The 25,624-nt window shown below is 37.8% G+C and overlaps 1 protein-coding gene across 1 annotated transcript; it reads right to left on the bottom strand.

Moving 5' to 3' along the window:
- Window positions 1-3,398: 3,398 nt before the first annotated feature.
- Window positions 3,399-10,161, bottom strand: DYNLT3 (dynein light chain Tctex-type 3). Its single transcript, XM_090264116.1, has 5 exons — window positions 10,126-10,161; window positions 9,854-9,895; window positions 4,940-5,063; window positions 4,258-4,335; window positions 3,399-3,968 (listed from the first exon to the last, which is right to left on the bottom strand). The coding sequence occupies exons 1-5, from the start codon at window positions 10,159-10,161 to the stop codon at window positions 3,892-3,894; spliced, it is 357 nt and encodes a 118-aa protein (XP_090120242.1). The 3' UTR covers window positions 3,399-3,891.
- Window positions 10,162-25,624: the final 15,463 nt, after the last annotated feature.

Genomic DNA, 25,624 nt, shown 5'->3' with positions numbered 1-25,624 from the left:
ATACATATAAAAAATCAATACTTTAGTTTTGGAAAAGTTGATTTGTAGCCCTTCTTTAAAAAAAAAAAAAAAAAAGACAGTACAGGTTTGGTTTTCAGATAAAGTTCCTCCGGGTCCAAGATAATAAAAACATAATATATAAAAGGGCTTTGTGTTCCATTGGTTTTAACTGAGAACTGTAACAAGAAAAAAGTTCTCAGATCATTAAGATACAATTTTTTAAGTGGCTAGTAAACAATCCTTACTGTAGATGCAAGGGTTGGTAAACTCTGGCCAGCCTGCCACCTGATTTTGCAAATAAAGTTTTATTGGAAGACAGTCATACTCATTTATTTATTGTCTCTGGCTGCTTTCCCACTAGGACAGCATACCTGAGTAGTTGCATAGGCCTGAAAGGTCTCAGATATTTATGCTTTGACCCTTTATAGAAGTTCACTTTAATTTAATTTCATTATTAAGAGATCAGGATTATTCTAATCCTAATAATTTTGGATACTATCCTGCATGAGCATTAACTATGAAAGCCCTTGCTAGCTCATGCAGTTTATCCCAATTTCCTAGCCTACAAAGTTAAAGGCTTAGGGAAGGTCAGTCAGTATATGCCACAATCTAATAATTTTCACGGATATTTTCTCCATAAAGCACTACAGGGGATGAAAATGAGTCAACAGAACTTTCATTAAGTAATAATACTGCCTGATATAAAACTGCCCTGAGAAACCCAGGTTGAAATATCTCAAGTTAGAGGCTGGCATACTTACACTATATCTAAAAATATGAAACATTCTGTAAAATAAAATAAAAAAAGTATGTATTTTGTAATGAAAAAAAAATATAGTACTGGATAAATTTAGGCATCAAGTTCCCTGACCTGGTTAGGCAGAGCTGCAAAGAAACTTCCCCATATGGCCCTTACCTTTAAAAGATCCCAGAGTTGGGGTAGTTACCCACAGTTTGTGTCCTGTAGGAAGAAACATTCCATACTGGTGGTGCTGCAAATGCCTGTACAAAGTTCTAGCTTTGTCCCTGAGATCCTTAGAAAGCATTTTGGGATGAGATACTCTTCCTGAAGCCATTAAAGGCTGTTTCTAATTAGGTCTGGATTGTCAATATACCATATATATATATATATATATATCCAAGGATGACATGGAATGACACTAAGAGGAACAACAGAGAGAAATACAGGGTTTGCAATTAGACTAGGTGGGCTAGAATTTCCTAGACCACTGAAGTTAATGTATATATATTGATGGTAGTCATCTAAATCTTGTAAGGGGCTGAATGCTAAGATCCTTCTCTAGGAAACATAATAAACATGCAAAGGTCAATATTACTGAATTACTAGACACTGAAACTATAATCATTGTAAACTACAAACACAGCTCCACCTTCTGGATTATAAAACAAGTTCCCCTTGGGGAGATTCTAGCACATGGAGTAAAATTTTCAATTAATCTCTCAAACTTTGCTTTGGTGTCTGCTATATGAAAGACCTAGTTTCTTTGCCATAAAATGTCAGATTTCTCTCCCACTTTTAGAAAGATGTTATCAATTATAGACAGGCTTTTCTCACTCAAACTTTGAAAGTATAATCTGTGGCATAAGATAACTTTTAAAAAGTAAGGATGAATGTAGGTGGTGAAAATGCTTTTAGTGACTCATAATTAGATAACACACAACTTGGAAAGAAGAGCAAAAGTACTTTTTACTAGAGAAAATGTAATAATATGCTGCCATCATTTAGGGCAGCACACTGGTACTTTACACAGAATTACAGCTTTACAAGAGTCTGAGTTAGTACTTACATTTGAATACCCTAATTTTATACACTTAAAGTCATTCATTAAAAAAAAATACATAACAACTCCATTGCATGTTGACAAACAGGGCAAAATTCCTTGCCAAAAATAGTCATTAAAAGCTAATAGTTACAGAATATATTTTGCACTGACTATTTAAAGATGAAATTTTGTTAAAATCATAAAACAGAAGCTATTAATTATGTTGTAATGGTGAATCCTGTGTTCAGGTTGCTATTTTAATAGTATTTATTCTGTATGACATATCTATGTGTCTGACATTCATTTCTTTCTCATTCCTTCTACCTAAAATTTCTTAGAGTAAGCACATTGCCATTTCTTTAACTCTTCAATGATCATCCAGAAGCAAAAGTACAGCACAAGAAGATATCTTTATTTTACTGTAACTAGAAACAGAGCAGATAGCAAGTTCACGAGGTATTTTTGATTATTATTCTTTTAATATCAGGCTTCAGTAACAATAATCAAAATGTGTCTTAACTGCACAGATATTTTGGTCACTATTATAACCTTCAAGGGCACAAAAGCCAGCAGCGTAAACTAACGTGAAGGTAATGACGGAGAACTTCCCACAGGCCAAAAATGTAGATCACTGCATTAAAACTCTACCCTTATATTTTCTTAATATTCTTCTTAAACATTGAACAATTATTGTTACTCAGCAAAATATCAAACATGCACATAGTGTTCCTACAAGAATACTATCTTAATATTGTCAGTATTGATATCAAGCTTTTTTTTCTCCCCAAATTCAATGAATCATGGTTCCATTCCCTATATGTATTGGTGGTAGTGGTAATATGCAAACTTGATTTTGTTTTCAAGGTTAAATAGCAGATTGACTTTGCATTTGGTGGCCAGCTGTGTACCTTAATTTTTCATCTTTTAATTTTTAAATAAACTTAACTACATTTCATAAGCCCTGAGATTTTCAATAACCTGCTAATGATTGTATAGTTTTAATTTATACTTTATTCCAATTAACTTGAACGCCACATAAGTAAAATTATTTACAGATGGTTGTAACTAAAGCAATGATAAATTTTACTGCTTGTACAGTTAAGATTGCAAATAAGGCCTTTAACTAAGAGCTGTATGTATATTTTATGCATTTTTTGCTTGTTAGGAGAAATTCTTAAAATTACAGCTATGATTCTCTTTCAGCAGTAAGTGCTTTTCACTTTGTTTACTTCTACATGGATAACAAGATTCACATTTCCCCTCTCTTGTAAAATGACTTTTTTTTCTTCTCCAAACATAAATGTTAATTATCAAACTGAACAGGTGCCAAAAGAAACTTAGAATTTGAGCAGCAAATTGATAACTATAGTGACTAGCAGAGAAATATGCTCATAATGTCATTCAATAGTTTGTTACACATGGAATGTGTGAATTGTAAGGCAGCAGTTAATCAGATATTTCTCAACATACAATGTAACTCATTTTGTTTAAAGATAATTCAAGGTTACCAGATTTAATTAGGCCTCAAATGTAAATCCAAGGTTTTGAAATTTAAAAAATTGTTAACAGTTCTCAGAAAATGTAAACAAGTTAATAGTAGTTGCTATTGCAATATTAATGGAGAGAAAAAACAATTTTTATTTGTACATATATACAACTGAAGAAAAGAAATACAAAATTAAGTGTTAGCTATTATTTTCTCCAGATTTATCCTTGCAGTGTTTTTGTTCATATACTTATCCCTGTTAACTTCTCTGAAGCTGAAAGAGGATTTTATTTTAATGGATTTCCCTATTTCCTTAGGTAACATAAAGTTAGAGAAAAGCTGGTGTAAATATAAGGCTGTGTTTTCATGTCATGCCATGTTTCTGTATTTTTTTTCTCAGACATTAAGTTTTTCCTATTGAAATGCTTCTGCATATAGAATACGAGCTATTCTGCCAACTTACTATGAGACTGCTTGCTTATAATATTCAGTTTTTGTTAATAGCTTTGAAGCATATTGCACACTTGTCATCTAGCATATTAACAAGTAATCTGCTCTTTTTAGGAAGGAGACACTGACAAATTCTTAAGTTAATGGCTTTAGCCAAACGTTTTTAGTCTGTCACAGGACAACAGCAATGGCAAAAACACTGACGACGCAGTTCATGGTTCGGTTCTCCCATCTGATGGTACAGGTAGCTGAAAACACACACACAAAAGGACTTTGAAATACCAGCAAAAACATCGAAATTACCAGAGAATGATATACACATTTTCATAGATTTTAATATCTAATTTCCTGCAATCTGTTAAATCTTCACATTTCATATTTTTTTCTGAAGGCATACTTGTTACAGTTAGGTACAAAGCAATTCTGTTGATAAAGTCTTTTCAGATTTAATTAGAAATAAGTAAACATTGGTAAGAAGTATACTGTCTGACCTTGATAGGAGTTGGATTTTGTTTGAATCAGCCTAAGGTTTCTTACCATCAGATGTGGTATCCCAAAAGCAGGAGTTGGCTGTGTGAAAGCCATAAGCACTCCTCTGGACCACTGCACAGGTCACTAAAAATAAAGTCACAGAGTGAGGACACTTACAAACAAAGGAAAAGATAGCCAAGATCAGTGTTTGAGTTCAGAGCTTTAAAAGGTGTAAAAGTAATACAAAGCAAAGCATTTAGCAAATGAACTTACAAAAATTAAAAAGCCCCTCAGCTTATCTACCACCATGATTTTGTCCCCCCTGGATCCTGTCTGCTCGTTGCCCATTGCCAAACCACTGGTGATCGCAGTGCAGGAAAATTCTGGGCCAAATTATGTACGTAATTCAGTTAAACAAAATATTCCACTTTACAAACAATTATTGTGTGGCACTTCACAGTAGTGCTCAGTAGATTTTGGTGGAAAAGGATAACTGATATAAATGTAAATGGTGATGCTACCATACAAAAATAGATGGTTGGCAGGAACTCAAATTGCTTTTTAATAGCAAAACATCTCCGTGCTTTAGCGATTATCATATATTATCATTGGAAGAATAAGTTAGAAGTCCTTCATATCCTATTAGTATCCAACTACAGTCTCTAGAATTCATTAATATGCTCAAAATTCAGAGAAAATCACAAAGACAAAGGTGAGTGAACTTCTGAGGAAGGACAGTGATACTTACCAATATATTTATAAGCTTTTCCCAACTTAACCAAATGTGCTAAGGATTGTTCCACTATGCTTGAGGTCCATTCGTGGATGTTGTTATGATCATAATCTTCACCACCCAAAACCCCATCTATACACTAAAAGGGCAGAGGACAGTTAAACAAATTACATATAAATTGTAGCCAAAATGTATTCAAAACAGAAAATGCATTTATATCCCAATAAAGCATATTAGAAAATATATATCTGGTAGGTATTCATTAAGCAGTATCTCTAATTCTTTTAAGAATTTTTCCAAGCATTTCTGCATGCATTATCTCACCTTATGAGATACTATGGGTCACATAAAGATAAATATGACCTGGCCTCCGTTGTAAAGAACTTAATCTAGTAAAGAAGCTAATAAATGTAACACGAAGAAGACTAATCAGCGTCGGCCTGCGAACCAAGTGTTGCTGGTTCGATTCCCAGTCAGGGCACATGACTAGGTTGCACATCAGGTGCCCAGTTGGGGGCGCAAGTGAGAGGCAACCACACAGTGATGTTTCTCTCCCTCCCTTTCTCCTTTCCCCTCTCTCTAAAAATAAATAAATAAACAAATAAATAAATAAATTATTTTTTAAAAAAAGAAGACTAATCAAGGGTGATAAGTTATGTCATAGAAAAATTATGGGGGTAAAGATTTTAAAAGGGTAAAGACCCTATTTTCCTAATGCTTAAAGTAGAGTTATAACAGGCCCATCTTAACAGGTTGTAGTGAGAATGGAGGAAGATAATGAATGCTATGTGCTCAAACACAGTGACTGCTACAGAGTAAGCACAATAAATCATATTAGACGTCATTATCATCATTATCATTATTGCTGCTTATTTTATTTTTCCAGTTTTTACTGAGATATACAGTATTCCCTCACTTATTACGGGAATTACATTCTAGATACCCCCGCGATAGGTGAAAATCCATGAAGTAGGAACCTTACATTTATTTTAGTATTTATATATCTTCTAAGGCTTTATAAACCCTTCCCACACACTTATAAACCGTTCACAGTCCCTTATTAATCTTTCCCACTTCCTAATGAACCTTTTCCACACTTTTAAAAACACTAATTATGGTCTTAAACATATTCTATACTCTTAAACCTACGTAACTTTAACAACATATGTATACAGTACCACAAAATCCCGCGATATAGCAAAAAGTCCATGATAAATAATTAAATATAATATTTTTTAAAATCCCGCGATACAGTGAGGCCACGGTAAGTGAACCACGATATAGCGAGGGACTACTGTATCTACCTCTGAGGTGATTTGGACCATCACCCTAAAGAGGAAGAAACAGATGCAGTCAGTATTATTTTAAGTACCATTTTTTCCCCTTCCTGCTATACTTGTTAAATGAAAAACAGTAGGGTGACTTGTCACTGAGTATTTTTTGTGATATAATATAGAAAGAAAAGTTGAATTTAGAGGAGGTGAAGAAAAGAATGGGGCTCAAATTATTTTCCTAGAGTATTCAATAACATGACAGTTACGATGGCCAGTGGCCAAAGGGTCAGGGCAACAGGGTTCCAATTTTGGCTTTCCCATCCCCAAGCTGATAACCCTGGGGAAGCCTCCTACTCTCCCTAGACTGCCTTTCCTGAATGGGAAACTAAGAGCACTTGTTTTTTATTTTGGGTTATCTAAACAACAGAAAACAACAGGGGGCTCTGGATTCCACTGTAAATAGCCCTGCTAATTACTATTAATTAACATTTAGCCTTCTTAATTAGCATTAACTAGGAGGCCGACTAGATAACGTGGTCCTAAACCTGTCTGTATTCCCATGGCCAAACTCAGGGAGTGGGCTCGCAGCAGGCACTCAGTTAATGTTTGTTGGTGAAGTTAACATTGGCTTTGATATACTCTCTGGGCATCCTAAATCAAATCTACTTTAGACTACGTTCCATGTTAATTCCATTTGTAACTCACTTTTTCTTCAAGAATTTATTTGGGGGCTAATTCTATTACTGACAAGAAATAAAATATGTGCACAGCACTGATAAGTGAGTAGCTGGCTCTAAGACCTCAGAGGGGAAAACATTAGCATAGAGACTCAGAGCAGAAAATCTAAGGAAAGAAAATAAGGAGATCAGAAAGAGATAAGGAAAACAGATACCAGGCGAAACTGTGTAACAATATAGAAAGTGCTGAAATGTTCTAAAACAGTGCTCTTTCAAGCCTTTCCAATGCCCCAGTAGCAAAGAGCTGGTTCATGGGAAGAGAAAAGCAGGGAAGAGGATATACATGAAGCTAAAAATCACCTGGAGCAATGCTGAATTTGCTTAGAGTATTTTATTTCATATAAAAACTTCAAGTGAGGCCTGCTGTTGACTCCATAATGTATCAGAGTTTATTTTTATTAAAAATGTTTTTTGTTAAATTATTTATATTATTTAACTGTCTCGTAAGTGTTTCAGTAAAACTGACGCTCTAAAATGCATCCAGTAGCTCCTAGCCCCACCTAACCACCACTAAGAATCTGTATCCTAGTTTAAGAAGCAGTTTTTTTTTTCATTTAATAAAACATCAAAGTAACACATGCACATGGTTTTAAAAACCATGAAAAGGAAGAATCCCCTCCCCACCGTTTCCCATCCCCAGTTCCATTTCCTAAAGGAAATCCCATCAGTGTACAACTGTTTTTATTTCTGCTAAGAGTTACTTTCATATCTCCAAAAATATTTATACCCCCACTTCTTGAGTTATAGTTTATAAACAACATTCCTAGAGGTCCTGCTATGAGATGAAAATTTAGTTCCCTCAGATAACCTGCCACCTTCTTCCCCCTTCCCTCAATATAGTGAATACAGTATTTTTACTTCAATATATTTAACTCTTAGGAGCATGTTTTTTTTTTTTTCCCACTCCTGGTTTTTCCTTATACACAGGATCTTTCCTTAACGTTCCTGGCCTGTAATCCCACTTATTATTTCTCCCCATGGAGGTGGAGTGAGCTACTTGGTTGCTGTGTGACAACTGTTGTTCCACCATTCTCATTTGGGTGACCCAGTCTCCCAAATGCCTGGACTTAAGTATTTGGTTTTTCCTTCCCTCTCCATCCAGACAAACAAAAGAAAGGTGCCAGCCCGGCTGTGTTTCTCTCTGCTGACTCAGTCTTTCCCTTGGATGCCTCTTCCAAGGTCTGAACTGAAAAGGTAAGGAGTTAGCAAAAGATGCTCCAATCTCCAACCCAGTGTTTATCAATAATAAAGGTAATATTTTGCCCTGGCTGGTGTGGTTCAGTGCATTGAGTAGTGGCCTGCGAACTGAAAGGTTGCCAGTTCGATTCCCAGTCAGCATTCATGCCTGGGTTGTGGGCCAGGTCCTTAGCTGGGGGTGTGCGAGAGGCAACTGATTGATGCTTCTCTTGCACATAGATGTTTCTCTCCCTCTCCTTTTCCTTCCGTTCCCATCTCACTGAAAATAAATAAAATATTTTTTAAAAGGTAATGTTTTATTCTCTTTCTAGTGACTCTTTTGTCTTTTCATTTGGTCCGGAATGTGAGTAAAGAAGTTCTATTTAAAAGGCTCCTCACATACCCCAGCAACCTTTTCTTCATGTTCCATTGACCATGGACACTTTGAGAAATGAGGTTGTTATCATTCGTGCCCTTCCCATGCCCTCCATCCCCTATTCCACCTCCCAGTTGCCCTCATTTTGCTTTTGTACTGTCAAGGTATTGAAAACAGTTGCATTGAGTTTTAAAAGTTAAATAAGTATTCCTGAGCTACAGTTCTAATCCATATTTCTGAATATGGCAGGATTTTCAGGTGCTTGTCTGGGCCTCAAGCTGATCCTAGTTATACAAGGTCATCCCTGATTGAGTTCTGGGTGAGCTTCTGCTCCAGAACACTAAGACAGATAAGGCACTATCTCCAGACAGGCTAATGAGGTGCTCAGTGCTTAGACTGAAGGCAGGCACGGTCAGCTAGGATACAGGCCCCAACAGCCATACCCACAAAACAAGCCTGGCTTCTGGGCCAGCTCACTTTTGTCTAGGATTTGGCACAGTTAAAAAATCACTCAGGACTATTAAGTGTTCATAAATACCCTACCTCCAGTGTAGATGCCACTAGACTTAAGTCTTCTGCCACAATTGATTCCCAAAGAGACCTACTTGTGTATTTGCCTAACAGGCAAGCCAGATTCGATGTTTCAAATGTTACTCTTAAGATGTTGATTTATCATCATACCAGTGTCTAAAGGATGTTAAGTGATTATTTTTCCAATTCTATTTGGCTATAAAAACACACAATGACCAGCCCTGGGTGGTGTGGCACAGTGGATTGAGCACTGGCCTGCGAACCAAAGGGTTGCAGGTTTGATTCCCAGTCAGGACACATGCCTGGGTTGTGGGCCAAATCCGCAGTTGGAGGTGTGCGAGAGGCAATCATACATTGTTGTTTCTCTCCCTCTCTTTCTCCGCCCCTTCCCCTCTCTCTAAAAATAAATAAATAAAATCTTTAAAAAATAATATACAATGACCGAAGGCAGATATTTCTACAGTCTCTTATTTCTTTGATTTGTCTTATTTTTTATATGACACATATATAAATTTACATATATAAAAGTATGTATATATCTATAATATTATTTATTATTTAAAATAAAATTTGGCCTACTAAGATAAAAGTTATTTTGTTCAAAAGACAGGAAATCAATTTTGGAAAACATCAAACCAGTTTTCTAGACTCATACTTAAACATCACTTTCAGAGTAAGCCTAGGATGCCTGGCAGCATAAAAACAAAACATAGAAGCACCCCTATAAAGAGTTAGCGAACAAATATTTAAAATGTTCTACTGAAAATCAAAACACAGCTTTTTAAAATTGCAATCAATGCAGCAGCCTTCGAAATGAACAAGTCATGTAACTTACCTCTTTAACAATAGTGTAGGCTTCATCTGCATTGAAGCCAACCTAAAGGGGGAAAACAAAACATAAGGCTGAGTTTAACAAAGGCTAAACAGAATCCGCTAGGCTGACCTGTTAGTGATAGGAGACCACAGTGACACGGGGCATCCAGTGTTGCTAATTGTACCTTGAACACCTAACATAACAGAATGCTTTCCCCATCTACATCCCTGGAGATTTTGATTACTTCAGTCTGGGGCAAACCCTAGGCAACTAAAAAATTTTACATGTCTTACTTGTGATTGTGATGAACATCCTAGATTAAGAATCATTGCACTGTAGTACACAGGCAACAGCAGGAGGTGGGTATAAAGATGTGTCATCAGTTATACAGGAGATGGCTGCAGTGCAGTGAGAGTGAGGTGGTCCGTGAGAAAAGAATGCTTAATAGATTACTTCAATTTTGTTTTTCACTTACACTAGACAAAATTTTGGCTTTCCTGAATTAAAGATTCTGGAAATATTGATCATTCTAAATTAACAACCTTTAATACTATATAATAGGTCTGGCAACTTAGTCTTTCCTTTGGAGTGACGTGATAAGAATCCTGAGTTGAAAGCACCTATTAATGACATTCAAGTGCGTGTCCCAGAGTAGAGAACTAGGTTATGAGATAAGATTGGAATCTATAGCACAATACTTCAGGTTAATAGATGATCGGTTTCCATGGAGAAGTTTTTAGATGCTTTATGACATCAGCATTTTACAAATCCCATTATCCAACTTAAAACTGGTTCAAAAAACAATTCTGAAAGTAAGTATTGTCTTGAATATAGATGTAAAGTATTTTCATCTCAATTACACCACATGATTCCCCAATAAAGTAATAAAAACACCCTAAATTTTTAGCAATACTATGAAAACAGCTCACAAGCCTTGACCCTATTAAAATGTTCATATTTCTTTAAAATAAGGTCCTCATCTATTTTCCAAAGTGGTCTCCAAATTAAAGGATGTCCATTTCACTTTGATTCGGAAGGTTGCCAAATAATGAGGATGTATAGGATGACCGTGGGGACATAAGTAATTTTATTTCTTTTTAAATATAAGTAGGAAGTAGTACTCTACAGAACCCTCTTAGGAATCAGGAGACTAGCATTTGGGGGATATGCCTGAGGATGAAATTGGTTGTGGCTGAATTTCTAAAATAAGAATAATTCACAAATAATCTCTGAGTATGTGTGTTAACTGTATAACTGCTAATTAAATGTTGTTTTAGCATCTACAGAAACCCACATCCTAAAGATGGATGGAGCAGAAGCCCCTTCCAGAGGTCCAATAATATATTATTTTATGCTGCCTCTCCACTACGTGCCCCCCCTTTGTTTTTTCACCACTCCATTCATCTGTCGTTACCATTGGACAGAAAATGTCTTTGTCTCTCCTGCCTTTACACGCCTGTCACAGTATATGCTCAGATCCAACAGGCCTCATCCTCCTACTGGTTAATGTGAAGCAAGAGTTGTGAGGTCAGAGGCCTGGGTTCAAATGGAGCTTCTGTCATTCCTGGCGGTTTTAACTTTGGGCAAGTCACCATGGAAGTCAGAGTCCTAATCAGGAATAGGAAGATAACAACCCACATCCTGGTGTTCTGGTGAGGTTTCAGGAAGCCTGACTCAGTAACTAAGGGGTCCTAATGCATAAAGCACCTCCTTTCAGTCCACCCAGGAGAGAGGGACAGGAAGCTGGAGGGGCTCTGCAACCAGGGCCTTGTTCGTAGGTGTGGGGCGGCGGCACCTACTTTGGGGACGTTAAGGGAAAGAGGCAGCACCCGGGAAGACCGGTTTCCAAGGCCTGCCTACAGACGGGCGGTGGCCGTGTCACCCTATCCGTACCCCACGCATCCTGAGTCAGACCTTCCACCCCGCAGCCCCAATACTACCGCCGACCCTAATCGCTACCGGCCGCCCCTACCAACCCCGGACTCTCTCTCAGCCCACCCTCCGGGTCCCAGGGTTAGGGGACAGGGATGTGGCCGGGCGGGGTCGATTCCCGGCCTGGAGGAGAAGACCCAAGCTCGGAGGACGCTGCACTCCAATTCTTGGGGCCTCCCGGCGCCGGGGGACCACCGGTCAGAGACCCCGCGCCGAGGCCGAGGAGGGCGGGGGAGGGAGAGGCTAGCAGTCTGCCGAGGGGCGGTACCTCGTCACAGTGGCGGTGGTACTCCTCCATGGTGGTGCCGACTCTCCCGGGGGGCGGAGCGACGGGCGGGTCAAGCTACGCGGCCGCGCACTGGCCTCCGGGGAGAAAACGCCAGAGGTTTTGTCCCTGGGAGGTCCCTATGTAAGGCCCGCCTTTGTGTGTCAGCTGCGCCGCGTTCCATGGAGCACCGTCAGGGTGCAGGCGCTCTGAAGCTTCTCACCGCTGCCTCCGACCTCTGACCTTTCTGAAAACAAGGGATGGGTGTTAAAGAGCTGTGGAGTGACCTGGTGTCAGTCACTCTAAATTACTCATTATTATTTGAGTGCCCACTGCTGTGGTTATTTGCACATATTTGTTCGTCATCATCCAACAAGTGTAGCCGCTTTGATTTGTCCACTCACTAGCCATGTTACTTGAAAAAAATTAACCTTCCCGCAGCCTGCTTTGTCCTAAGAACACTTAAAATTACACCCATTTCATGGTTGATTGTAAGGATCAAATGGGATGCTATGTGCATAACTCCTAAAATGGAAGCTCTGATACCCCTCCTCCTCAATGACTATGTAAAAAGAAAAATTTGATTCATAGAAAATAACGTACAAATATTTGAATTATAATTTTTAGCAGAACAATGCTTATGTTTATTTAAAAATTACTAACTTCCAGATGATCCTAAGGATCTCCTCATTGAAACCTATAACAACCCAGCAGGTTTGCTTCTACTACCATCATCCCATTTTTCAAGATGAATATTTAAGTAATCTGCCCAAGGTTAGAGATGTAGTGAGTAGTAGAACAAGGATTTAACCTCAAGTAGTCTGAGAGCAGCACTCAAGTTCTAGACCACTGCATTAGTTTCCTATTCCTGCAGTCACAAATTACCATAAAATTACTGGCTTAAAGCAGTACAGACTTCTTATTTTACAGTGATAGAGGTCAGAAATTTAAAATGGTTTTGTAGCTGTGGCTGGTGTGGCTCTGTAGATTGAGTGTTGGCCTGCGAACCTAAAGGTTGCTGGTTCTATTTCCAATCAGGATACATGCCTGGGTTGTAGGCCAGGTCCCCAGTTGGGGGGGTGCAAGAGGCAACCCATTGCACATTGATGTTTCTCTCCCTCTTTTTCTCCCTCCCTTTCTCTCTCTCAAAATGAATAAATAAAATTTTTAGCAATTTTTAAAAATCCAAATAAAATGGGTCTGCAGGACTGTGTTCCTTCTGGAGACTCTAGAGGATAATCCATTACTTTGCATTTTTCAGCTTCTAGAAACTGCCTACATGCTTTGGCAATTTTAGCCTCATGCTCACACATTACTGCAGCAGTCTTAGGTTCACAAGGAAAATGGTATCACATCCAATGAGGAAGTTGGACATTAATTTGGGTTGATCAGTTTTTCTTAGGAAAGCAAATCCTTCTTTCAAGTCTCCAAGAATCTTCTCAGGTTCCATTGACCAAGATTGGGCCACCTGATTCCTCCCTTGGCAAAACCTATGGGAAAACATATGTTTTGCATTTTTGTCTTCTATGGTGAAAAATGAGTTCTGCTAGAAAGGAAAAAGGTAAGGGAAATAATTGTTGGTAGGACAGTCCTTTTCAACCTTTTGATGCCATGGTCCACATGCAAAAAATCATAATATTTACATTTACAATGGGGTAAATGAGAGGAGCTTTGGGTGCATCTTTGGTTAAAAATATATTCTTCAGACTATATAATTATAAAGAAAAGTAAAATAGAAAAGATGTTAAAAATTGAATTTATAAAAACTTCCAAATAAAATCTTCCAAATGCTTTAATGAAACCTTCAATCTTGATTTCATGAACATAACATTTTATATCTGGATTTATGCTTAAAATAGCTATAAACAACTCCAATTTGAGAACTTTTAATGAGTCTTTTTCTTAAAAATTTTACTAGATTCTGTTATTGAGAAGTGTTCTTCATACAAGTAACTGATGAAACATATACACCCATTTTACAAATAATTCAAATTATATTTAAAAGCTTCTGTAATGGTAGTCTCAGTAATTAGGCCCAACATTTTCGCTGGCAACTAGGAAAGTTGTACAAAATATAATAGGAATTTTCTCAAAGTAATTGGAACTTTAACACCATGGGAGAAATTATGGATCTAAAATCCAGGGGAAGAATGACACCTAGAAGCATGAGCAGAGCATTTGGCACAACTTTTTACCTGGTTGTAAGCAAATGGAGATTTCATGGCCTGCCGAGGAGAAGGTCTCCAGTAAGCATCATACATTGTGTTGAGACTTGAGGGCTCATACCCTCCAATGTAAGAGTGCAAAAACAACAAATCTTGATCTTGCAGGAACTGAAGCTCAGTTTTAAATCACTTCAGTCCTTGAAATTGACTTGAGGTGATCTGGCATTGCTAATGCCTTTAGTCAACTTCCATAAGCAAATGTAAAGTCTTTCTGGAGGAAGAAAATATCATCCTAGGCCTCAACTTAGATATGTAATTGTTCACATACACCCTAGGGTCATAGTAAAACATAGCTAGGCACATAAAAAGACAAAACAACATTACCATATAACACAGACAATGAGAACAGCCCAACTAGGGTTCTAGATGGTGGAGTTACAATAAATAGACTTTAAAACAACTATGCTTAATGTATTCAAGGAGACAAAGTTGAGAACTGGAAAGAATTTGAAGCTATAAAAAATATCCAGATGGAATTTCTAGATGTGGGAAATATAATAACCAAAATTAAAAACTTAAATAACGGGTTTTATAGTGGTTTAGACAAAGATGAAGATTTAATTAGGGAAATTTTGAAAATAGGTCATAGTAAAATGTGTAAGAAAGCATAGAGAAGAAAAAGAATACCTTGAGAATGTCTAATGTACATAATTCAGGTTCCAGAAGGAGATGAGAGAGAATGGACAGAAGCATTTTTTTTGATGAAATAATAACTGAAAATCTTGCAAAAATAATGAAAGAATTTTATTAATCATTGTCTTTACAGGAAGCACATGGAACCCTAAAAATGCAATAATTCATTAAGGATTCATTTTCAATGGTGTATATTGTGGAGGTGGGTGTAGACATCTGCAAAAAGGACATGACACAATGCTCCATCAATCTCAACACATGGGAAGTTCAAGCAGACGACCGCCTAGCCTGGAGGCTCGCGGTCAGGCAAGGTACGTCACGTGCGGAGGCTGTGCGCAACGAGGAGGCGGTCCAGAAAAGATCGAGGCGGAAGCAGCGTCAGCAGCAGCAAGAACAGCCATCTGCCTTCACCTGTAACAAGTGCGGCAGGGATTGTCACTCCCGAGTCGGACTGCACAGCCATTCTCGGCGGTGCAGATAGACTCTGGGAAGCTACGCCATCGTCTCTCGAGAAGGACGGCTGCCGACGACGGGTGTAGGGGATCCACAAGGAATAGTTGAAGAACTTGATAAGTATATTTCTTTTACCCCTCAACACTCATCCTCTTAACCAGCTACAGAGGCAGGAACTATTACAGCTATTTAAAAAAAAAGATTTTTATTTATTTATTTTTGGAGAGAGGGGAAGGGAGGGAGAAAGAGAGGGAGAAAAACATAAATATGTGGTTGCCTCTTGCACGCCTCCAACTGGGGACCTGGCCCACAACCCAGGCATGTGCCCTGACTGGAAATCAAACCAGTGACCCTTTGGCTTGCAGGGCAGTACTAAATCCACTGAGCTGCACCAGCCAGAGCTATTACACCTATTTTATGTTACTTGATCCTCTCATGCTTTTAACTCCACCATCTTCTATGAAGGACACTGTTCATGGCTAATGTTTTTGGTTTCAGTTGGTTCTGTGACCAACTTGTTCTTACATTAGAATGATACAGTAGCTGACGAGTCTCCTCTAAATGTCAAGGAACACATTTTAGATTGCTCATTTATTAAATTTATATGGACCCTGTGACTGGCATTGTAAGGCCACCAATGCGGTGAATCAATATCATATTGTACAATTATGGAAGATAAAAAATTCCTTCAAACCCACCATGGAGGCCTTCTAGTTTTTAATGCATGTTCTTAATTTTTATTCATAGCTCTTAATTTTTGTTTTTCTCTATCTGTGCTTTCTAAAGTTATTATAAGATGCCAAGTGACTCTTTAAACTCTATTGACATTTTTGTACCATTGAGACCAAGTGCTACAGCCACTTTTCCAATGCCTTCCTTCCACCTGCATTTCATCCTCTAGTGATATGTGAGTAATCATGATGTCACTTCATGCCATGAATTACTAATGCCCCATTGCTTCTCAGCAAGATTATCATTGTGATTCTTGAGTATATAAACAACTGAGCCCTGGAGTTACATTTTAGGATCTACTTCCTGAGAGTTTACTTCCGAATGCCCTGTATTAGTCAGGATTTTTCAAAGAAGCAGAACCAGTAGAATGTGTAGAGAGAGATAAAGATATTTATTTTAAGGAATTCGCTCACACAATTGTGGAGGCTTAGTGAGTCCAAAATCTGATGAGGAAACCAGAAGTCTCAAGACTTGGGAAAGACATGCAGTTTAAGTCAAAAGGCAGTCTTCTGTAGACCCAGGAATAGCCCATGCTGCAGATGAAGTCAGCAGGTCATCTCTTGGAGAATTCCCTTTTGCTTGAGGGAGATCAGCCTTTGGTTCTAGTCAGGCTTTCAACTGATTAGTTTACCCTCCACTCACATTATGGAGGCAATCTGCTTTACTCAAAGTCCACTGATTTAAATGTACATTTTATGCAAAAAATACCCTCAGAAAAACATTCAAAATAATGTCTGACCAAATATCAAGGCACCATGACCTAGCCAATTTGACATAAAATTAATCATCATAGGCTACTTCTGGTACTAGTTACTGTATCATCCTGGTTGCCAAGATAAGCAGATGGCACACTCAAATTGGCATAAATCAAAGAGGGCAAATCACAAAGGTGTGGGCAGGTGAAAAATAAGTGATATTACAATAAACTAGGGCTAGCAACACAGAAGCTGTCACCACTTCTATGCCCAGAAGATTGAGAGGAAATGAGGCTTAAATAGTCATGTAGAGAAGGCCACTTTAAGAGAATCAGTGAACTTTTGTGGAGGGATACATCAAACACAAGGTATTTTTCACACAGAAAACCAGAGAAGTATTCACCCTGACCTCTTCTCTCTCCCTCTCATCTCCTACTGATGTTCCTCATTGGCTAAACCCAACTGGAAACCAGATGGCATTGGAGCTATTGTAATCCAATTCTTGGGTCAGCTTTCCAAGGGAGAGAATAAGGTGGAACATGAATGTGGAAAGGTAGAAGACACCTCGCACAGATCTCAAGCCACAGAGTCAAAGCTCCCTAAGATTCCCCAAGCAGAAAGAATAAAATAAAATTCATATTTTGGCACATTAAAGTAAAATGGCTGGAAACCAAAAGAAAGAGAAGAATTATAAGTAGGACCCCCCAAGAAGACAAATTACCTTCAAAATTCAAACAAGAAGGCTGACATCTGACTCCACACAGAAACAGTAGAGACCCAAAGACAAAGTATTTTCCTTCAAAGACCGTGTATTTTGACACCTTCAAAATAATGAAGAAAAATTCTGTGAACTTAGAATGTGTACCCAGAAAACATAGCCTTCAAAAATGAAAATGAAATAAAAAATTTAAAGCAAATAGTTGAGAAAATTAGTCATGAGCAGAAGTATGCTTTAAAGGATACAAACATTTATTTTTTTGGCAAAAGGCAAATAACCCTAGATGTAAATTTGGGGAATATGGAAGAAAATGAAGAGTAATTAAAAGGGTAAACTTGTGGATCAATTTAATGATTATCAATTCTATAAAAATTGATGACAATGTCTTATGAAATTTAATATAATTGTCAAATTAAAATATAGGGTAACAGTATGAGTTGAGAGGAAGATAAATTGAGATGGTGTTCAAAGGCTCCTTTCATTGTCAAGGAAATCAGTAAAAGTATCAAGTTATATTATGGTAAGTCAAGATGCATTTTGTATAAGGTAAGCAATAATGGAAAAGTTTTAAAAATGTGTAACTACCAAGCTAATCGAGTAGGGAACTAGAATAATAAAAATATTCAACTCAAAAGGAGGCAAGGAAAAAGAGGAAAAAATAACACAGTATAAATTGTGAAAATAGGTACCAAATAGTAAGATGATATATTTTAACCCAAACATATAATCATGAAAAATATAAATAGATCATGTTTCACTTAAAGGACCAAAGACAGAACAAAATAGAACCCACTTATATGCTGTTTACAAGAAACACATAAAAATTACCAGAGAAGCAAAAACGTTGAAAGTAAAAAGATATTCCATTCAACATTATCCAAAGCTAGCATATATATATTAACATATATTAATATCACATAAAGTAGGCTCTAAGGCAAAAAGCATTACTGGGAGAAAAGACACACATTTCGTAATTATAAAAGAGTCAATTTATGAGGCAGACATAATAGTCTTATATTTGAATGTAGTTAATAAATTGTCTCAAATATGAAAAGTGAAAATAAATAGAATTAAAAGATAAAATATGTGAATTCATAATTGTATGGGAGAATTTAATACCACTGTTCCAATAGGTGACATAACAAGCTGAAAAAACATACATCAGAAAGGATATAGATTTGAACAACATGATGAACATATCTTTATCTAATTGACATGTATAGAAATCTGAATGTAACAACTGCAGAGTACATATTCTTTTGGAATACAAACAGAACTTTAGAGGAACTAAATTATCTTACATGGGGAATGTAATTAGCATTATTTTTGTTAACGATGATTACAATATGGTGATAGATATTATGCCTATTTGTTTTGTAGCTAACAGTCCTTCAATTTCAAATCATAGATAAACACATACTCCCATAAGAAACCTTTTCCAGAATCAGAAAACATTTATTTCATTTCAGAACTATTCATCTTTGAGAACCAGAGTTCACTATTCAAGTTACAACAAAGCACTTCGTGAATGAAAAACGTTTTATACAGTAGTCCCCCCTCCCCTTATCCATGGTTTCACTTTCTGAGATTTTAGTTACCCATGCTCAACCATGGTCCAAAAATATTAAACAGAAAATTCCAGAAATAAACCATAAGTTTTAAATTGTGTGTTGTTCTGAATAATATGATCAAATATCTCACTGATTCATTCCATTCTGCCCAGGAAGTGAATCAACCCTTTGTTCAGCTACTAGATTGAGTAGCCATCTTGGTTATGGTGTGTGTGTGTGTGTGTTTGTTTGTGTGTGTGTGTGTGTGTGAGAGAGAGAGAGAGAGAGAGAGAGGGACCACATTCATGTACTTTTATTACCACATATTGTAATAACTATTCTATTTTATTATTAGTTTATTGTTAATCTCTTACTGTGCCTAATTTATAAAAAGGTTTGGTACTATCCGTGGTTTCAGGCATCCACTGGGGGTCTTGGAATGCATTCCCCACAGGAAAGGGGGGACTACTATATTCGAATAAGACACTTCCAATTACAGTTACTAATGTTCTCACTAGTAGACCGTCATGTTATGTAAATATTGATGGAACTCTCCAATTTGTAATGCTAACATTGTTTCCCTGTAAGTTCTGTTTTGGGCACCTGCTTGTACTAGGGTGGGGCCAATGTAGGTTTACAATTCTCAGTATGTGAACTACTGTAAGCCTACATTGGCCCCACCCTGCATAGTCCTTTTGTTTCTAGTAAGTCAAGACTTTCACAACGTATTATTTTAAGGCCTTTGTAATATCTGGTCCCAGTATGACAAAATGAGTCTTCTTCTATAATTCAAGCCATTATTACAAAAGAAAGTTACAAGGTAATACAATTTTTCTAATTATCAGAACTAATTATGAGGAGTAAAATGTTAATTTTTAAATTTCTTTACTTGGGATGAACATGGATCAACAATGGGGCAGGGAATAGAAGATATAAATGGTGCAGGAAGTTATTATGCTGAAGTATTATTTCTTCCATTTGAAAGTCACTGATCACTAATATAGATGTGTGAGGAGAAATGTCCTATTTATGAGGATTACCATACTATGGCATTAGTCTTTTGAGAATTGAAAAGAACAGGATTTGAACCCTGTATGCAAATCAGAATCACAGGAGGAGGTTTAAAAAAATTATGCCATCTCATTGTGGTTTTGGTTTGCATGTGTGGTATGTATACTGATATCAAATTATAATGTTTTATTCCTGAAACTTATACAATGCTATTAACTAATGTTACATTAATAAAATAAATCTATGCTAGACCCCATTCCCTGAGACTCTAATTTAATCGTTCTGGAGAGGGACCCAGCATCAGTAGTTTTCAAAAGCTTCCCCCACATGATTATAACATGCAGTCAGGGATAAGAGTCCTTGGTGCAGAATCTCCCCCCGCCCGCCCCACCTAGATGTCATTAAAACAAGGTAAATTTACTTTTTGATAAGCCTTAAATATACTTTCACTGGAAGTTTGAACAATAAATTATATTACTTCTTGGGGTTTTTTTGGTGACCTATGATTTGGTCATTCCTTCATTCATTTAGTCAATAAATGTTTACTTAGCACACACTATGTGCCAGACATTGTTAGAGCAGTGGTTCCCAAACAGGGGTGATTTTGCCCACTCCTGGTCCTTGGGGACATTTGGAAATGTCTGGAGACAGTTTCTTTTTTTTTTTTTTTTTTAATTTTTTTATTTTGGTTTTTCAATTACAGTTGTCCCCTTTTCCCCCAATTTCTCTCCCCCACCCAACCCACCCCCTCTCCCGCAATCATATCCCTCCCCGTTGTCCATGTCCATGAGTCTTTCATACAGGCTCTTTAATTAAACCCTTCCCTTACTTATCCCCCTTCTCTCCCTCTCCCCTCCCCCCTATTGACTGCTATTCTGCTCTTTGTTCTATTTAGTTCCTTTGTTTGTGTTGTTCTTTAGTTTCCTGTATTAGGTGATATCATATGGTATTTTGCTTTCTTTGCCTGGCTTATTTCACTAAGCATAATTCTCTCCAGTTCCATCCATGTTGTTGCAAATGGCAGGAGTTCCTTCTTTCTTTCTGCTACATAGTATTCCATGGAGACAGTTTTGATTGCCACAACTAAGGGTGGGTGCATGTAATGAGTACAGGCCACAGATGCTGCTAAACATTCTACAATGCACAGGACAGCCTCCACAAAAATTATTTTCTACAAGATGTTAATATTATGTTCATTGAGGGTGAACAGGAATAATTTCCTGTCTCTATGGAACTTACAATCTAGTGGGAGAAAGCAGCCAATATGCAAATACTATATATTTGTGTATATATATGTATGCATATGTATACATGTGTATGTGATATCAGGTAATTGTAAATGTTACAAAAGACGACTTAGCAAAGTGACATAATAAAATGTGACTGAAAGGAGTCTATTTTAGGTGAGGTAATAAGGGAAAGCTCCTCTGCAGAAATTTTTTTTCCTCTTTTTCTTTTTTCTTATGAGTGCATTCACATACCATGTTTTATTTGCTTCTTTTTTTAAAGTATATTTTATTTATTATGTTGTTACAGTAGTCCCAATTTTTCCCCCTTTGCTCCCCTCTGCCCAGTAACCCCCTTCCCTCCAGAAATCCTACCCCCCTTAGTTCAAGTCCATGGGTCGTGCATATAAGTTCTTTGGCTTCACCCTTTTCTATATTATTCTTAACATCCCCCTGTCTATTTTGTAGCAACTGATTATGCTTCTTAGTCCCTGCTCCATTTCCACATTTCTCCCCTTCCCCCTCCCAGCTGATAACCCTCCAAATGATCCCCATACTCCTGATTCTGTTCCTGTTCTGGTTTGCTTAATTGTATTTTGTTTTTATTTTTCAGATTCAGTTGTTGATAGTTGTGAGTTTGTTGTCATTTTAGTGTTCAGTTTTTATCTTCTTTTTCTTAAGTAAGTCCCTTTGACATTTCATATAATAGCTTGGTGATGATGAGCTCCGTTAGCTTTACCTTGTCTGGGAAGCACTTCATTCACCCTTCCATTTCAAATGATAGCTTTGCTGAATAGAGTAATCCTGGTTGCAGGTTGCCTTTCATCACATTGAACACTGTTTGCCAATCCCTTCCTGCCTGCAAAGTGTCCTCTGAGAAAACAGCTGATAGTCCTTTAGGCACCCCCCTGTAGGCAACTCTCCACCTCTCTCTTGCTGCCCCCAGGACTCTCTCTTTATCTTTCACCTTTGGCATCTCAGTCATGATGTGTCCTGGTGTGGTCCCCTCTGGGTCCAGCTCGCCCAGGACCCACTGTGCTTCCCAGACCTGTATGTCTATCTCCTTCACAAAATTTGGGAAGTTTTCCTCATTTTTTTCAATTCTTCCTTCCTCATTCTGCACTGGTTTACTGTATTTTTCTTCCTTATGTTCCAAATCATTGATTTGAACCCCGATTTCCTTCCCTTCACCATTGGTGTTGTGTGGATTTTCCTACGTTTCACTTAGCACAACCTTCTCTTCTTCTCTTATGCATTTGCTGTACTCAAGCATATCTGTCAAGCCTGTGAGCATCTTTATCACCAGTGTTTGGAATTCTGCATCTGTTAGGTTGTCTATCTCCTCATCTGTTAGATTGGCTATCTCTTTGTCGCTTAGTTGTCCCACTAGAATCCTGATCTGCTTCCCCTTTTGGTCCATACTTCTCTGTCTCCTCATCTTGGCAGGCTCCTATGTATGTTTGCCTCTGTGTCTCAGGTAGAACTGTTGCTCCTGTTATGTTGTAAGGGGCAGAGCCTTAGGGATTCGTCAGTACAGGGCGACCTGTTTCACCACGTTGTGGTACTATATGTGGGGAAGGGGTCCGAGAGGGAACAATGCTGCCAGCTCAGCACTCGCCCCTTTTCCAGGCACGTCTTGCACTTCTGCACCGGACTGACACCCCTCTAGCTGCTGCTCTGGCCATCGTTCCCAGAGTGGGTGGGTCTGCGGACATTCTAGGACTGTGGGGGTTCTTTAAACAAGCGGACTCTGCTGAGACCGGCAGTTTCTGCATCCACGCCAACTCCCACTGGTCTGCACAGTCAGAAGCAATGAGTTTTGATTTTCCCTGGTGCTGGGATTGTGAGCTGCGAGGTCTGGTGAGGAGCTGGGAGTGCTCCCCAGGTGTCCCTCCTGACTTTTTAAAATGTGTGACTGCGCTTTCCGCCAGCCCGCCACTGCTGCTGCTGCCACCACTGCCGCCACCACACTGCATCCTCTCCACCCTGGCTCTGCCCCTCCTATCTGTCTGGATGAGTATTTCTTCTTTATACTTTGTTTGCTGGACTTCCATGTAGTTTGATATTCTGGAACTTCTGGTTGTTTCTAGTTTTGAGGTAGTTGTATTCCTTCTTAGTTGTGGAGGGAGATGCAGCATATCTGTCTATGCCTCCATCTTGGCCAGAAGTTCAGAAATGTTTAAGCCATCATTTAAATGATGTAAACAAGTTAGATCAAAAATTGAATGTTAGATTAGAAATTGGAAATTAGTTGAGAGGTGTCAGTGTGTTTTCTGATAATGAGGAAAGGAATTAATTGTGAAAATGCAAGGATGGATAAAAGTAGGCTCACAGTGGTGACTATGCAAAGCAGAGTTTATTCCTATATTATTTATTTATTTATTTATTATATTTTTTTATATGAACACTGTAAACCTACTTTTGCCCACTCTTGTACGGTAAGACTTTAGGCAGCTCAACTGGGCTTTGTGGTTGTAATTTTAAAGTGAAACCAGTTATAAAGGTCCAGGGCTCTAGCCACATTCAGCTTTGAAATCATGTGCAGTAGAGTAGGATTAAGTGGGTTTGGGATTTTCCCCAGTGATTTTAACTGAGGAGGAGAGTACCGTGGGATTTGAAGGCATTTTCAGGGGAGGGATTGTGCAAATAGATCATGGATCCTAAAGGAAGTAAGTAGCGAGGAACAGTGGAAAAGCAATAGAGTTATCTTGTTCGAGGTTTAAATGGGGTCAGAGAATTACTGTGGTGAGGGTTTTAGAATTGAGATAAGGAGAAAGAGAGTAAGGAGCAGAAAGTCAGATGATTGAAAATAAAGTATTTTGAGACTAAAATCTAAGGAGCAACGAGGATCCTCTCCTACTTGGTGCCTCCTCCATATCTTATTGTGGGCATCGAAGCCAGAGGAGGGGTGGGTTACTAGGAGTACAGGAAGATTTGTATTGGTGTCACATCTAAGGGACAGTGGTTTTATTAAAAACATCAGATTCTATATTCTGACTTATGTATTTTCCTGGATTTTTGACATGTAGGATGGTCTGGAGTTATAAGTGACTAGGGAGAAGTAAGCAGGCACCAGAAAAGAAAAAGAATTCTATATAGGTTGATCCGTTTCCTCCAGACTCATAGATTATATGTGATACATCTATCTTATATCCTTTTCTCTTTTTCTTGTACTCATTCATGTAACTAAGGGTGAAATGACATTTATGTTTCTCGTATGGTTTGCTTGTTCACATAATTGCACCACAATAAGAATATTTTTTGCTTAAGGTTTGACTATTTTGTATGTTTTGGTTCCTCCTCTACCTGCCATTTCTAGCAAAGGTTGTAGCATTGGAACTATTTATGTAACTAAAAATTCTACTGGTGTTATGGGCAATCCCTGTTCCATCTCATCCACAAATTACAAACTTGAAACAAATTTCAAGACTCAGAATACAGACACACCTCGTTTTATTGATCTTTGCTTTATTGCCCCTCACAGATGATTTATTTTTTAACAAATTGAAGGCAACACCTGGCACCAACAAAAAAGTCTGGGACTGAACCTGCAATATCTCTGAGGTAGTGCTGTATTTCCTTCCATCACAGAGGAAAAAAATCTGTTTCTAATTTAGTGTCTATCTTTTAGTGGAAAGAAATGCTGACCTTCTGATTCAGGATCTATAATCTGACCCTGTTGTCTATTATAGAGCTTTATTGCACTGAAGGGAACTATAAACTGCCTAAATAATAAGTGTATGAATCAGATCTGTACTGATTCAGGGTAAGAACGGGTACAAGGAGACCCATTAAGTCTCTTAATTTCTATGATTCTTCTAAACCATGTCTCATGGAGGACATCCCTTGATAATTTTAAAGGACTACAGTAAGGTATTTACAAGCATGAAACACTTCATTAAGTTTAGCCATTTTGCTCATCAAAAATCTGCAGCCTTATCAGAGGAAATAATTCATTGTCGAAGTTTATATGCTAATGACCCTCTTCGTAGTCAAAGCACATTATAAGTATTTATTCACAGGCCAAATGAAAACCTTTAAAGTGGTTAATTTTAAAACAAAGCAACTTTTTGGGAAAATAACACTGAAAGTGAACAAAATGAGCCTTTGTGTCATGGTTTTCACATAAGAAGGCATTTGCTAACTGCCAGCACTACTCGTGTATGTTTACTCAGTACATGATGCAGGTTTTCAAATGCATAATCAAATATAAACACATATATATTGATATCAGTTGGCATTAAGGGATTGTGGATAGATTTCTTATTGTAACAATCATCACTTTATCCCATCCTCCTTAATTAAAGACATGAATGATGCAGATATTAAACAATGTGCTGAAGCAACATGAT

This window comes from Furipterus horrens, unplaced genomic scaffold, assembly GCF_987537825.1.
Source record: "Furipterus horrens unplaced genomic scaffold, mFurHor1.1.pri manual_scaffold_17, whole genome shotgun sequence".
In the NCBI taxonomy this organism is placed as follows: Eukaryota; Metazoa; Chordata; class Mammalia; order Chiroptera; family Furipteridae; genus Furipterus; species Furipterus horrens.
Note: the sequence above shows the minus strand (reverse complement) of the source record. Positions and strands in the feature narration are given on the sequence as shown.

Excerpts from the sequence above, each read along its gene's own strand:
- DYNLT3 (XM_090264116.1), bottom strand. The coding sequence starts at position 10,161 with ATGATTCTTAATCTAGGATGTTCATCACAATCACAA. Across the intron at positions 5,064-9,853 it reads CCTACACTATTGTTAAAGAG|TGTATAGATGGGGTTTTGGG; the intron begins GTAAGTTACATG and ends CTGCCCTTTTAG. Across the intron at positions 3,969-4,257 it reads TTGGGATACCACATCTGATG|CTACCTGTACCATCAGATGG; the intron begins GTAAGAAACCTT and ends GTGTGTTTTCAG.